Source organism: Eublepharis macularius, chromosome 1 (genome assembly GCF_028583425.1).
Source record: "Eublepharis macularius isolate TG4126 chromosome 1, MPM_Emac_v1.0, whole genome shotgun sequence".
NCBI classification, from domain to species: domain Eukaryota; kingdom Metazoa; phylum Chordata; class Lepidosauria; order Squamata; family Eublepharidae; genus Eublepharis; species Eublepharis macularius.
In genome coordinates this window covers 75,512,265-75,528,803 of record NC_072790.1, presented here as the reverse complement: position 1 = coordinate 75,528,803, position 16,539 = coordinate 75,512,265, and the positions used below count along the sequence as shown (strand labels likewise).

The window sequence follows — 16,539 nt, the reverse complement described above, 5'->3', positions numbered from 1 at the left end:
CCAATATCTTCGCAAAAATTTTATAATCATTGTTAAGTAATGATATAGGCCTGTAATTTTTCACGTTAGTCAGATCTTGGCCCTCTTTTGGGATCAATGATATATTCGCTTCACTCCAAGTGTCTGGAATTCTTTGATCCCTAAAAACTCCGTTCATCACCTCTTTTAGGAATGGTGCCAGTTCGTTGGCCATTGTCTTATAAAATTTAGCCGTAAGTCCATCTGGCCCTGGCGCCTTTCCTAGATTTGCGGATTGTATTGCCTTACTTATTTCCTCATCAGTTACTTCACTGTTCAACTTATTTCTCCAAGCTTCCGAGATCTCTGGAAGTTTGGTTTTCTCCAAATATGATGCTATTGATTCTTTGGTTACTTCTTTTTTATTATACAGCTTAGCATAGAATTTATAAAAGGCTCTACTAATGGTGGCCTGCTCCAGGTACGTTTTATTTTCTTCACAGATTTTATTTATTATTTTCTTTTCCCTTTTCTTCTTCAATTGCCATGCCAAATATTTCCCGGGTTTATTAGCACCCTCAAAAGCTTTTTGATTCAGTCTTTTAAGGTTCCACTCCAATTCTTTATTACTCATTGCTGTTAACTGTTCTTGAAGAATTTTGATTTCCTGATGTATTTTCTTTTTCCCTGGTCTCTTTTTTAACTGTACTTCTTTGGCCTTTATTTTCTCCTCAATCTCTTGTCTTTTCTCCTCCTTCTTTTTCCTTGCTCTGCCATTTAAGTCCATTAGTATGCCCCTTACAACCGCCTTGTACGCGTCCCAAACTTTACTGGTTGGTACTTCTTTATTCACGTTGTATTGTATAAAAAACTTTGTCTCTCTTCTCAATATTTCCATATTCTCACTTTCCTGTAACAAGTCCTCATTTATTCTCCAGGCTTTCCTTTTTCTCCTTTTTCCAAATTTCCACATAATTGGATTGTGATCTGAGCCTACCATCGGCATTATTTCTACCTCCTTAGTCCATAACGCTAAGTCCTTTGAGGCCCAGATCATATCAATTCTTGATAATGTAAGATGCCTTGCAGAATAAAAAGTAAACTGTTTGGTTTTAGGATATTCTCTCCTCCATACGTCTTCGAGAGTCTCTTGTTGAATCAACTCAAAAAAAAGCTTTGGCAATAGTCCTCTTTTCTTTTGTGCTGTTGTAGTCTTTTTGTCTAGTTCCAAATCTGTCACTCCATTGAAATCTCCAGCAAGAATTATCTGGTCATATACAAGATCGTCCAAATGCTTCCTTAAATCCTCAAAGAAGCTTTCCTTTGCACCGTTAGGTGCATAAAGTCCGACTACCAACACTCTCTTTAAATTCCAATTACATTCCACTGCTACAAATCTAGCTTCAACATCTCTCATAACAAATTTTGGCTGCAGCTCCTCTTTTATGTACAACACCACTCCTCTTTTTTTCTTGTTAGAGGCCGCTACAAATTCTTTGCCCAATTTTCCAGATTTTAAATATTTTACATCCTGTTTTCTAATATGGGTCTCCTGCAAACAAACAATATCACATTTTTGTTTTAGTAGCCAATGAAAAATATTTTTCCTCTTATTCGGTGAGTTTAGTCCATTTACATTCCAAGATAATACATTACACTCCATATTCATGGTTTTGTTGGTAAGTCTTTTTCATTGTCCTTGATAAATCTCTCCATCTCCCGCTCAGATCTGATGCGTTTTTTTGCCCCTCCAAACTCAAAGGACACTCCTTCCGGTAACTCCCATCTGTATCTGATATTCATGTCCTTCAAAGTCTGAATTAGCACTCTATATTTTTTCCTGTCCAGTAACACTGATCTGGGCAGTTCCTTCATTATGATAATCGTCTTGCCATCAATCTCCAATGGATCTTGAAATTGTTTTGTCACAATCCTCTCTTTCATGTTTCTAGTTGTAAACTGCACAATCACATCCCTTGGTAGTTTCCTCTGGGTTGCAATTCTCGAGTTCACACGGTACGCCACATCTAGGATAGCCACAATTTCCTCCTCCTCCTTCCCCAGGTAATCAGCCAACACCTCAGTCATCTGTTCTTGCGCTGACTTCCCTTCCACTTCTGGCAGACCACGAAAACGAAGCTGCTTCTCCATGTGTTTAGTTTCTGCAACTGACATCCTCCCCTTCACCAGTCTCATCTCTGTTTGTTGCGTGTCTATTAAATTCTCCATCGCGTCTTCTACTGTTTTAACTCTCTGCTGCGTTCCTTGTAATTCACTACTAATCGTTTCCACGCCTTTTTTCACTTCTGACAGCTCCGACTTTACTGTCTGTGTAACTTCTTTGACCTCTTTAATAAGCTCCAATTTCGTGTCCTTAAGTTCTTTCATCATGTCTATAAGTTTTTTGTCCAAATTTTCTATTGCCGATTGCCACTCTTTTTTCGACATCGTGGGGCTTGCTTTAGCTCGCTCCCACGAATCTGCTCTCTTCCTTAGCTCCGTGGCGTATATTTAAACGTTTTCCTTTTTTTCAAATGTCCCAATCTTTGCCAAAATTAATTTTTTTGTATCCAAAATGTCGGGCGTCTTTTCTCTATGGTTTCTCTATGTTATTGTAATCCAAGATGGCCTACTTCCTCTTCCGCTGAAGCCGCGACCCTTCCCCTTTCAAAAATGGCGATTCCCTACTTCCTGTCCGTCGGCAAGGGCCGCTTCCCTCCAGCCACTCTATTGTTGTTACGCACTTCCTGTCTCACGTCTTCCCACAGCAGGTCTCGCGATGGTGTCTTTTTCCCACAGCTCCAAAACCACAGGTATTCAAAACAATAGTCCGATTTTTGCAATAACTTCTTTAAATTTAGTCTCTTTTAAAATACAACTCCTGCCGAGTCTTCACCTCCTTTTCACTAGTCTGTTGCAGTTTAAAAATCTACTTTCTTTCCTCTCTGTTTTTATCAATCTGTCCCGTTTCAAGAGATAGCGATCTTTACCTTCTCTTCAACTTTCTCGGGTTGTAATCGCTGTTTCGATCTTAAATTCTCCTCTCGACTTCCCTCCCCGATCGAAGCTTGGGTATGTAGGTCTTATGCCAGCCGAATTGGCCCCAAAACTGCCGCAGAGATTATAGCCGACCCGTCGCAAGGTGGGACCTCAAGGATCGGGGGGGAGACTCCTTGAGTAGAGCCCCCCCTCGTCCGAGATCTAGCTCACCCTAGGGTCTTGAGCGTTCTTTGCCTGCTCCCCGCCTGAGAGCAGTCGGCCGCGGGTTATTTTCACCCCTCCGGCCGGTTAAAACGGCAGTCCGGTCAGCTCCGCAAATGGAGCTGCGTTAGACCTCCATGAATCCCAAACCGGAAGTCCAATTCAACAATATTCTAATGTCATTTTTTAAAAAAATTAAAAGCCTCCCCTCCCCCTACACACACACAAGCTGCCATGGGAATAGGGTCAGGAGAAATGGCTTGAGCCAGAAAATCCAAATCCCCCCTCACACACACACACACACACACACATAGCAGCCATCCCATTTTTACTGTGATGTTTCCCAAACCTTTGGAGCAAAGTAGGTTTGAGAAAGATTGGAGAAAAGCACAGGAAAACCCCTGAGGTCGTGGTGCTGTAGGGAAACAGGGGAAAAAAACCCACTTCCACAAAGCACTGAACTCAGGGCAGATAGCCTATACAGAAGAAATCAATATTTCTTCACCCCTTCAGATGTTTAACTTAGCTTCAGAAGCAGCTCCTTAGTAATCAGAAGTAACAATAATGATTTTCTCAAGGAAGATATATAGATTAGATGATGGTGTTAGTATCTCTAAAGGGAGCCCGCACCTCTCCTTCCTATGAAAGTCCTTGTAGAAAATGACAGTGTTGCTGCTTTTGATTGCTGTAATGTTCTTACTGAGAGTTTCAGTTTGAACTTAGGAAGTGGTTCTTCTACAAGGAAGTTGTGGTATCCATGAATATAGGACTAATGGTATAAATCTAAGCAGGTCTTTTCAGAATCCTACTGAAGTCTGCTCACTGGGGCTTGCTCTCTTGAAAGTGTTCTTAGGATTGTACTTAAATGTTAGAAAATAATATGCTGTGCTTAGCCCAGATTTATTTCCTTTCCTGTTTTTTTTTTTCAGGAACTAAAGCCAGAGGTTCCAAACATAGTCTCTGAAGTCCCTGGGGAGCAGATGGTGGAGTTTAGTATCACCCTCACCAACCAGGAATACACCCCTGAACTGAGTGACCCTACATCCCCTCAATACCAGAAGCTAGCTGCAAAATTTCAGCTTCAAGTAAGAGCACTTCTCCATAGCAATAAAGCCCATGCTTTGTTTAATGATAACTTTTGGCAGAATTTCATTCATGGAATAACTTGCTTATGTTGCAGTGCATTTGATCAATAGGAAATATATCGTTTGTCTGCCAGGCCACACCCAAACATTATGCCTCGATATAGCAAATGACCATTTATATTTTAGATATAGATTTCTAGGAGAATAAACACAGCACAATCGAGCCAAAGTTAATATAGAAGAGGAGTGCTTAGATTATTGAGATCAGTGGGACAGCTTAACTTTCGCTATGTCAGCTATTTCATCCCTGATGGTGCTTTCTTAAAACTTCATCACCCTGTCAAATTGGTACCACAAACACAGATCAATAGGACTATGCAGAATGCAGATCAATAAGGAGCAATATAATCTTTCATATATCTTTCTCTTTTTTCATACATAGTAGCACTATGTTGTGGAACAAACTATTGATGCATTATTGTAATAGGCACTGCAACATAAAGATGGTGGCCTATTTCAGATTACCTAATAACCACTAGCTTTGATATATGTTTATCTAGATTTGATATATGTTTATCTCTGGCTGTCAACAGGACCTGTAGAAGTGATGGTATTATTCTCAGTATTATAATTTCTCTTATGTTATGTGGCTCCATGGTTTAGAAATTCTATTATTCAGACCATAGACTTCTCTTTGCCCTGACCTTCCATGTTGTGACATGCAGAAATGGCTAGCTTATCTTGTTCTTCCATGAAACTAAATATAGTGTTTAGTATATATAGTATATATAGTTTAGTTTATAGGTATATAGTAAATATAGCCCACTGTCCTATGCCCATCTGGGAGTGTTTTGGAGCAAATCCACGCGTTCCGGCATCACGGTAAACATTCGCCAATCTTCCGGAAGTATAGCATTTTTCTAGCGCAATTTCTGACTCATCCCGCAATGAATCAGAAATTGCGCTAGAAAGACACTATACTTCCGGAAGTTTAGCGAACGCTTACTGCAACACCGGGACGTGCGGATTGGATTCAGCCTTGGTGTGGATTGTCATGTACTTGTGTTACTTCTTGACATATGGCTATGTTCAGCTTGTTGGGCATGAGCTATGTAGGCCTCCACTAAGGTTATAAAGTGCAGATTACCATTTAGAGTTGTTACATTTAGACAAGGAAGAAAGAGAAGGAACTGTAAGGTAATGTATGTCATAGTGAGAGCATGCCTGTTGTCTTGGAAGGCTCCATGCTGATGCGTTGCTTTGACTCCTGCATATAAGGAGCAAGGTGATCATAGAAGAGACTGATTCAGGCTGCTGCTGCTGCTGCCATTACGGGTTTAGGAGAGCCAGGCCACCTGTCACTTCCGTATTGCAAGTCTCTTTTGAAAATTGTGTATGATCTCAAAGCTGAAATCTGTTCATCTTTTCCTAGAAAACATGCTGAGTTCAAACAGTTAGTTAGCATGTGGTATAGTCCTTCGAGACTATACTACCTACTGAGCTATACGGAATTGTTTCTTTGAAAGTGGCAATCTCCCTATATGTAAAAAACAACATGTGCATCATGGAAGAGTATTCTAGCCCAAGGGTGTTCTTCTTAGAGGCCCATCCCAGTATGCTGCCTCCATCCTTGTAAATGTTCAAACTGAGTCTTGGCTAGACGTGTCTCCTGCTATCTGTTCACCCACTTGACTAACAAGCATGGCCTGGATCTCTTCACTAGCAAAAGACAGACTGCACAGATACCCAGTCAGCAGAGAGCATTAGCCATACTACACACACCATTAAAGAAAGTCATTTGAGCCTAATCAGGAATTAATGGGCAGTACTTTGTAGTCATTTCATTTCTTCAATAAACCTAATGAGCAATTTCAATACAAATGTTGAACAAAATTAACCACTGTTGTCTGAACTCCATTTCTAAAGAAGCAGCCAAGAGACTGGAATACAGACATTCTCCTCTAGTTGTTTCGTTGGGCATTATGATGTTTCTTGATGGAGGTGGAGCAGAGGTGGTGTATTTATATCATAGTAAGGCTAAGTGGATGCTTCATTAGCTATTTAATAGTCAGTAATTAATGACCGGAAGGTTGCTTAGTTGAAAATTAAGCAAAAGTCAATATGAGAAAGGGGTGGGGAGTGGTTGCCTGGGGTTGCTTTCAGGTTTTTTTCTTTGCCTTTTAGAATTCTTAATCAATTGCAAAATGCAGTGTTAGTCTAGAGAGTGTTGAAGGAGATATAGATAATCTTTTCCTAAAATATAGCCCACATTCTTTTGGAAAGCTGCTGACAATCTTTCCTTGACTGTGACACTCCATTGATTTCTGACAGCTTATAAATTGATTACCTAACAACAATAGTTTGGACTAGTTTATGTCTTTAAAGTAAGATTCCAGAAAGCAATAAAGTGTGTGTGTGTGTGTGTGTGTGTGTGTGTGTGTGTGTGTGTGTGTGTGAGAGAGAGAGAGAGAGAGAGAGAGAGAGAGAGAGAGAGAGTTTTAAAATCTGCTGACACTGCTTCTGACAACTTTGAAACCGTTCTAGCTATTATTTTAAAATGAGGCATTCACCAATAAAATTGTTCATAGGCCTGGTATTTGTGCATAGATTTCTCTTCTTCCTTCAGAGGCAGTTTCTAGGGAACAGAGTGGGTGATTCTGTCAGCTATAAATGCCCCCATCTGATGCAGAAAGAACAGTGGGCAGATTTTATTCTTAGCAAGGTCGTGTGTGTTTTCTATCTTTACCATCCCTTCCAAGATTGCTTGGCACAGTAGGGAGTAGGGCAACGATCTTAATTGACCTTCCTCTCAACAAGGCTGCTGCAGTAAATGTATGCCAAGAACAAGGATCAGGAGTTTGCACTGTTTTTGGTATGGTAATTACCACTTGACCTGTTTGCCAAATGGTTATGTGTAAGTTTATCACTTGGTAGATAGTGAACTGTCAGTGCCAACCTATCCAGAGCTGCACCCTTCTAAGGCTGTTGACTTCAATGGACTTTGAAGGGTGTGACTCTTCTTAGGATGGCGTGGTGTAGGGAAGGCCTGAGCTGGGCCCAGTAGTGCTGTGAACAAGAGCAGAAGCAGTCACAATGAGGCCTCCTTTTGGTGATGCAGTGGGCAGCCACCCAACAGAGGCAGAGCCAGCTCTTGAGGTTTGGGGCATGTGCCTAACGTCCAGCCAGTCAGTGGTTGCAGATGTGCAACCTGTAGAGTCGATCACCTGATGGGCTCTAGGGCAGGCTTGGGTGGGGGTTGACAAGAGTGGCTCCATGGCAGCCACAGGGAGGAACCCAGCTTGGAGAGGTAGGGTCAGGGCCAGGGCAGGAAAAGGCTGTGCAGGAGGAATGCAGAGACAGAGCCAAAGTGATTCCAGCCATGAAAGTAGGTGGGGACTGGGGATGAGAGGGCTGTAGTGATATAGGGAGGGGGAAGCAGTAGAGCCATACAGCCAGCTGGTGGAAATGCCATAGAAGCTGGAAGCGTCCACCCAAGAGGAGGCTGATAAGGTGAAGGCTGACTGCCCTGAAGAATGGGGGCAAAGGGGCAGTCTCCAGTGATGTAACCATGGGAACTGTCCAACTTAATGAAGTTTCAGGAATAAACACCTTGCAGAAAACAGACTGGAGTTTATGGCCCGCATGGAGGGATGGACCAATGTTCCTCTGCCCTCTGAGGCATGTGCATGGGGATAGGACAGTTACTACTAAGCCAGGACTCATGAGATCGATGTATACCTTAGTCTACATCGATCTCATGAGTCCTGGCTTAGTAGTGAGTACAGGTATCAAGCTAGGTGAATCCAGCCCTAATTCCTGTCACAAGTCTCCAAGATTCTCCAGTCTCAAGTGACGTGTGGGATACTGGCATGCATTCTACATTTGAAGATGTTTCAGTGAAGAGGAGGCTTCACAAGCTGCCTTTTCATTTCTGGACTTAGTTCAAAATGCTGATTCCTACACTGAAAGCTGTGAGTGATCTGGGAGTGGAGTACCTAAAGGATGACTTACTTTTCTGTGGACCTGCCCAAGTTTTTACAGTCGTTGTCAGAAGCCCTGTTCCATGTGCCTTTTATAGTACCTGTGCCAATCCCTGCTCTTTTGCCGCATGCCATCAACCTCAATTGCACGGCTCTTCAGATGCAATCTCCATTCAGAACTGATCAGTCTGTGCTTTCAGCACAGCTTTTATTCAGCAGATTGGGCTGTGTGCAAAGTGCTTAACAATGTGTTTTTCTCATTCTTCTTGTGCACAGGCACACACAATAGCTAATTAGATAGTAATGGCAATAGTAGCACTCTGAACAAATGAGCTAAAATGGATCATTAGGCGGCATTAAAAGTCAGCGGACTTATAAGAGGTCCATTAGATTGGTTGGCTGGTGAGCTTTTATCATCTCAGTGAGATCCAACTGTTGTCTAGCATTTCCTGCAGTATCATCCAAAGTAGAGTTATACTCATCTAAATCTGTTGAAGTCACTGGACTTAAAAGGGTGTGGCTTTGTTTAGAATGGCGCTACATCGAGAGCAATCCTGCTCAGGTCTGTTCAGCGGGGCTTTTTCTCAGGAAAGGGTTCTTAGGATTGTTCTTAATGTATATCTATCATTTATTAGTTAGTCAGCTACTAGAAACAACCTGTTAAAAGCAAGAAGTATATACAATGGTAAGAATATTCCCTAACAGAGATTTTTAGCCTTCTCAAGTAGTACGTTGATGATGCATGAACCTAAAAAGATGCAACTTAATCAAATGTTTTGCTTCAGGTCAGTGACTAATTTCTCTTACGGGGATCTGAGCTCATGCTTCCTCAAGTGGAAATATAAGAGAAATGTTTTAATCAAACAAATGCCTTTCATGAACACACATCTGTTCACCGTGATGTTCAGGAGGACCGGCTGTGGTTAGGCCTTGTTACATGCTACGTGAGAGTAAACCTGAATTTGCTCCTGTTTATGCGTTTTACAAAGTAATGTTCACACAACTAAGGATGAGTGAATATACAAAAATATGTACAGGAATGCATGTGCACTTGTTGACACAAATATAATTTGTGAATAACAAGTTAGTAGTGAGAAGAAGACTTCTGTACATATTCAGAGGCATTTTAATTATATTTTTACTCTACACATTCTGTGGTAAATCTTGGCCTTGAAAACTGAAGCCTGACTTAAATGATGCTCTCCATAATGTTGTTACCAACACAAATGTGGATAACGTATACAGGATTTTGATAACAAAAACTATGACATGGCCTGGCTTGGTCCTTTGATCCATATAATATTCACATCCAAGATAAAATGCTGAAACCTCCAGTAACCATACAACTGAAACAAATTCCCAAAGCTCTCTCTAAATTTCAAACTTCTGTTTTACAAATACTAGTAGAGCATATAATGGGAGCAGCTATTTAGATAACATCTCTACCCATTTCTGTGACAAGAATTAACATAACTTTTTCGCTTCTTTCCCTCTCTCTTCAATAGATGCAAAAGATATTTGAGAAACTTCAAGGTTTCAAGGAAATCCGTGTGTTAGGATTTAGGTAAGTCATAAAGTCATTCACTTTCCAGTTAAGGATAAGTTTCAGTTCTCATCACTAAGCATTTTCACTGAGTAACATTTGTAATAAATAGTTATTTGAGAATCTTCTCGTTTAAAAAAGGGGTGAGGTTTAAGAGAAGAAGAGATACTAATCTAAACAAAGGTATTTTTAAATGGGCTTGAGACCGTCAGTTTATTGATGAAAGAGAAGCACAAGAGCTTCTGATTCTTTTTAGAACAATAAATTATTGCAAAAGGCCATTGACATGCATATTTCCTACCATTTTATTAGCCTGCAACATTTCTAGCTTTTTGTCCATTGGGCAATTAATTGCAGAATTGTCTTTTTCATGAAATCATTGTCTCTGATGAGCAGGGCCGGATCTAGCGCTCCCAGCGCGAGGGGCAACACTTGCTGGCCCTCGCGCGTGCAGAGCACGCGCACGCTCCCGACGCGGCGTGATGATGTCATTTTGATGACGTCATCATGCTGCGCGCCAGAGGCAGCACGGGGGGCTGAGAAGCTGCCCGTGCCATTCGCTTCAGAAGCGAATGGCGCGGTCGGCTTTGCAGCCCCCCACGCTGTCTTTCGCCTGCCCCGTGGGACAGGGGGCGACCGGCTTGCCGCGCACCCTCTGTCCTGCGGAGCAAGCAAAAGGCAGTGCGGGGGGCTGCGAGGCTGCCCGCGCCATGCGCCTGCCCCGCGGGACAGGGGGTGACCAGCTGCCCCCTCTCCTGCGGGGCAAGCGAGTGGTGTGGGCGGCCGCGCTGCCCTTTGCCTGCCCTGCAGGACAGGGGGTGTGCTGCAAGCCAGCCGCCCCCTGTCCCATCGGGCAAGCAAAAGGCAGCGTGGGAGCCTGTGAGGCTGCCCGTGCCATGCACCTGCCCCGCGGGACAGGGGGCGGCCAGCTGCAGGGACAGGGGGTGAGCAGCAAGCCAGCCGCCCCCTGTCCCGCAGGGCAAGCAAAAGGCAGTGCAGCTGCCCATGCTGCCGCCTGCATGCTCTGGGAGCTGCTTCCAGCGCCCCCTCCCTGGTGGCGCCAGGGGCAGACTACCCCCCTGCCCCCCCTCTAGATCTGGCCCTGCTGATGAGTTAAAAATTATTGAAAATTAGATTGGAGGAGCAGCTGAAAGAACAGCCATTTTAGCATTAACATCTCAGTATTAATGTAATCAGTGGGCATGATCTAGAGTAATTGCGTATGCATTGGCTTCCTATTTTGATTTTGAGAGGAAGCTTCTCATGATCATAATACACATTCTGTTTCCCTTTTATATGGGATAAAAGAAAAGAAAATCCTGTACATGTGAGTTTCAAGATCGCCATCTTAACTTTCCACAGTAGAGTTATATAAAAAGAGATGTCTCCTCAACACAGTACCCAATCAAATCACTTATTTCAAGCTAGTCTGATTGAATTCAATGGTATTTCTTTTTAGAAAGATAACAGATGTTTTTTGAGATAAGTTTCTCTTATCATGTACTGAGAATGTCAGCAATTGTTTTCAGTTTAGATAAAAAAGAATAATTTTCTGCACTTTATTCTGACTTTTAACCCTAATCTACCTTGCAGTCATATGCTGATTCCTGGGTTCCATCTGTTTTTTGGCTCCGCCTTTGAGAACCTTTTGCAGAACAGTAAAATATCTACATATTTCCGATAATGTTAGGAACTGACATTAGGTTCCGTATAATTGATTCTGTTTACCTTCACCTTTAGCTGATTTGTGGCCAACTTTGCTTTGCTGCTTTGTTGTGATTTTTTAAAAATAATTTTCATGCTTAAAAAATCATTTTATCCTTACTCCACCTGCTGCATTCTGATGTCACATGTAATCACAGTTAAAGAAAAATTTTCATGAATCTGCTTCATTCTTGTTGAACTCATGCACACACACAGCTTGCTTGCTTCTAAGAGAGTCTCCCTTCACTGAGTATCATGGGTTACCCATGATGTACACACCTAGACATCTGGATTAACAGCGGTTCATTTGTTTCCAGAAATTGGGATCCCAAACCAGGGTTTTATTTAGAGTTAACTGTGCTGGAGAAGTTGACAGTAACTAACTACTGTAAACTGCATGCCCTTATGCTATAGATACCCAGTACTGGTGTTTGATTGCAGTTCTTGTGGGGGAAATGAATGAATGATGATGCTAATGAGTTAGACAATAAGCCAGATTCATGAACTTTTTTCATGGTAACTTGATGTCTGGATGCAGCTCTTCTTTTCTTCTGTCACAAATATAATAAAATATTTATTCTTTCATTGTTTTTCTCCTCATACTACATGGCTCATTGGTAGAGCATCTCCTTTGCATACAAACAGTCCCAGGTTCAATCTCCAGCATCTCTAGCTAAAAGGCTCTGGTGGCAAGTGATGTGAAACCTGAGATCTTGGAGAGCAACCACTAGTCAGAGTAAACAATGAGTACACAATGATGAGTGGTCTGACTTATATGTAAGGTAGTTTCAGGTGTGCATAGGTTTAAGACACTATTTTTGAATACTAGAAAGGAGAATCGGGGTATCCAGTACATCTTGGGTGCAATTTAATCTTTTCCATCTCTTTCTTTCTCATTTTTAGTTTGAAAATAGACTATTAGGCTTCTGAGGCTGTTTTTGTATGCCTTTGATTTCTGTCATGCTAAAAAATATTCTGTTCAGAGAACATAAAAGAACCATAAGTGAATGTCATAAAGGTGATTTCCTTTTTAATGTTGACAAAAGCTCAGACATTTGTCTCCATTTGCTTTGAGGGGGCTGCTGTTGTTTAGTATGTTTATGCACTCAGTTAGAAGAATATAAAAATCCAGAGAGAACCATGTTCCCTACAGCAGAAACTGTAGCCAAATTGCCAAGCTGCTGCAACAATTAAATAAGTGAATGAATTTTAATCTTAGCCAGATGTGATATATTACAAGGGAATTCTGCAGCAGGTGACCTCAGTCTCAGTGAAATACCTGATGTTACGAACAATTTGTATGAATACTAAAAAGGCAGGATGCCTCTAATTAGGGACAAATGGCTCCAGCGATGGTGAAGAAGCTACACAAGATGTTATATTAATGGTTTGGTACCACAGACCACAACAAGAAAAACCTTAACTGATTCACATTTACTGATTGCAGCACATCTCCACTCTTGGCTCATGAATGCTAAATTATAGGCACTTTTTTGTAGGCATTTGTTTATTCATTTCAATGTTTATGCCCTACTTTTCTTGCTAATGGGGACTCAAAGCAAGTTACAATGTTGTTCTCCTCTCCATTATACCTTCACAGCAACAATCAGGATAGGCTGATTGCCCAAGGTCATCCAGTGAGCTTCCATGGCAAAGTAGAGATGAAACCTGGATCTCCCAGGCCCTAGTCCAACACTTTAACCTCTACCTCACACATTACTAAGGGCTGCTTGTATACTGCATGAAGAACTTCACATCCGGGATCTGGTCTTTTGGATTGTATTTGCTTTGTTTTCGCACATCATTCTTTCAGATTTGGCAACAGATTGTGTATTCAGGTTTGTGGCACAGCCATGGGACCCATATAGGCCCATATTCAACAACTTTGCCTCCATACACATTACATTCAGATAATACTATTATGAGAACCAGTATCATTAGCTATACCATCTTGGGCTCATCCACCTGCTTATTCTTTAGTTCAGTATATGACATAGTGTGTCACCAGTGTCCTTTTGCTCTCTTTTGACACAGGACAGTCCCAAAAGAATAGATGAACACAGATCTGACAGTAAAAAATCATCGCATTTGAAAACCAATGGGGAGGACATTTCAAACTCCCAGGACAAGGTGGTGCTGACCTGGCAGTCTCTATCCTTCAATGGTATAGAGTGTCAGATTAGAATCTAGGAGACTCTGGTTCAAATCCTCACTCAGCCAAGGACACATGCTGGATGACCTTGGGCCAGTAACACACTATCAGCCTAACTACCTAGTCACACTGTTCAGAGAATAACATGAAGGAGAGGGGAAGATTTGAGCTGTTTGGGGTCCCCATTTGGGAGAAAGGTGGGGTACAAATGAATAAATAAAAGGAGACTACATCATGAAATGGCTGAATTGTGATTCATTAAGCGGTTTCACAATCTCACTATAACTGTTAACTATTATGAAAGTCCTTTTCTTCCTACTGAGGGGATCCGCACCACCTCCTATAATTTTTGGGAATAAGGTTGTTTTGAAATGGGAACCTTCTCATCAGGTACTAGATGTTCTTATGGTAGCAAGCATAAAGGCTTTTAGTTTGAGGTTGTGTAGGGGTGCCAGATCCCCCAGGGGCTAAACTGGGGGCTGGGAAGAATGCAGCCTGGTACTTACCCCCATGCCCACCCATCATACTGGAAAATGATTCATTTTCTAGCTCAACAGGGAAGCTACAGGTTGCACTGGGGACAATTCACTAAAAATCAGTATTTGGGAGTGATTTGTGGTGAATTCCCCCCCTCCCCCACCATGTGACCCATAGCTTTTATGTCACACCCTGCCAGCCTGGTGAGAGAGGGCAGGGGAGTAGGGGTTGGGGCAGGGGATCCTCTACACCATTCAAGGGGATGGCAACCCTACAGTTGGGAGGTAATTTTTGTATGGCACCTGAAGAGTACAGAGATCACTGAAGCAGGAGATTCAACAAAACAACAAAGATTTATTTATGTAACTGCCTAACCCCCAGGTTGAATCCTCTCACATGCAGGATTCCATCCCCAACAGCCTGTCCTTTGCTTCCCACCCCCCTGCCAGCCAGTCGGAATAAAGAGGCAGACACAAGGCTTGAGTACTAGTGGGCCACTTTTATTTGACAACATAAACTGGCAAGGGCCTAACTAGCAGTATAGGTCAAGTCACCCCTGGATCTCTGCCTTGACCTGTCTCGGTGAACCCTGCTGTCCTGAGTGCAAGCCATCCATGTGCATGGCTGGCACACAGCTGGCCAGGCTAAGTGGTTCCAACCACCACAAGCCAGGTAGCCTAAGGAGAAGACTGGCTTGTCCAGGGGTTCCCCACCAGGCAGTCTGCCCTTACAACTGGCAGTCATGAAGCAATACCAGCTGCTCTTGACAGACTCCAATTCCCCACCAATGGGATGTGGCAAGGTTGCTCACTGGCCCGCTGACTTTTCCCTAACTCTATTCTGCCACACCTGTTCTCAGCCAGTTACAACAACAACCTATGCCCACAGTACAATATAGGCAAAAAACACCTCTCCCCAACAGCCTCGTAGGCCGGGAGGCCTGTATTCCTAACAGTCAGACTAAATGATACCAGATAGGCTCATCATCAGAGACAGGCCTCTCAACTAGGTACTCTGTCCTCTCCCAAAGGTAGAGCTAAACCACTGTGCCACAATATCAGGTAGAGCTATACATAACAGTGTCTGCTGTCTTGCTGAGGCAGACGTGAACTGAACTGCTGCTGTGCTTCTCTCCGGTATTCCATTCCCTCCTCTGAAAGGTGCTTGGATGCTGGAGCAGCACTCCCATAGACTCAGGGATGAAACAGCTCAGTGGCTGTTCTTGCCTTTCAGGAACAGTCAAAACTTAGCAAAACCTGGGCCTCACCATCAATTTCAGGTATAATTCGTGAATGAATTTGAATTTTACATTTGATTTTAATTTTATGTAATTACATTTCACTCTGTTCTTCCTGCCTTACATAGCCTTTTTTGTACCTCCTCCTTAAAAGGAATGCATATTGAAGATCTAAGAATTGCAGCTGAAGGAGTGGGCTTTAGTCTGTAAGAGCTTATGCTAGGATGAAATTTGGTCAGTCTTTAAGGTGCCGTAAGATTACTGGAGTCATACAAACTAAAAGCCCTCAGTATAGGAGGAGGACTTTACAGCTGAGGCCTGTGTTGGTTCCACACCCCAAAGACCTTGACCTTAACCTAGTACACAGTAGGTTCTATTGTATTCTGTGCAACTTAAGCAAACAGTCCTGTTCTAGATGACAACCAATATGCATTGATAGCATAGAGCCACAGTATAAGACACTTCAATGATGTTCTTTAACTTCTTCAATGAGTGCTGAACTTGATGGTGTGCAGCGCTGTCAATAAGGAAAAGCTGTCACTTTGTGGGAGAATGATTTAAAACACAGATGCACAGAGGGTGGGAGAAAGTGTTGGACTTTTCCATTTCAACTTTTCTTACTTCCCCTCCCCTTAGAGTTGCAAGCACAAGGCTGGCAACAAGCAAGAGGCTTACCTAGGCGGGGGAGGGGGAGGGGGCTCACCATCAATGTAATGACATAGCTGGTGACACACTGACATCACTCCTGGACGTGATGTCAACACGTTGGGTCCCTGCCCATCGCCTGCCATTTTCTTTTTTCTTAATATATATATTTTTTATTTTCTAAACAACAAAAGGGATACAGAAAAAAATGGAAATACAGAAATACTCATTAGCCTAAGGAAAAATTAAGCTACCCTTTCCACAGATTATCTAGAGCAAAATCACCATACATCATTTGAATGTCATGTTCAGGCCCACAACAACCATTCTCAGAGACATTCCTCTCTCTTCCACTCTGTCTCGCTGTTAAACCAAACACCAAAATTGTTATTATAAAGTATTTAACAATATTTACCACTGTACCCCTCCTACCTCCAAACCAATAGCACAAAACACACCATGATCTGTACATTTCAATTCTGCTAGTACTATACTACAATACACCAAACTATGCTAACTAACCAAATTAAAAAAGATATGTTTCCATTTTGGAAAAT

At 42.3% G+C, this 16,539-nt stretch overlaps 1 protein-coding gene across 1 annotated transcript in view; it reads left to right on the top strand.

The window, feature by feature from the left end:
- IMPG1 (interphotoreceptor matrix proteoglycan 1) overlaps positions 1–16,539 on the top strand; it is a 121,057-nt gene that overhangs the window by 59,387 nt on the left and 45,131 nt on the right. The window contains 2 exon segments of the mRNA XM_054987835.1: positions 4,089–4,244; positions 9,730–9,788. Of these exon segments, the coding sequence (XP_054843810.1) occupies positions 4,089–4,244; positions 9,730–9,788 (215 nt within the window).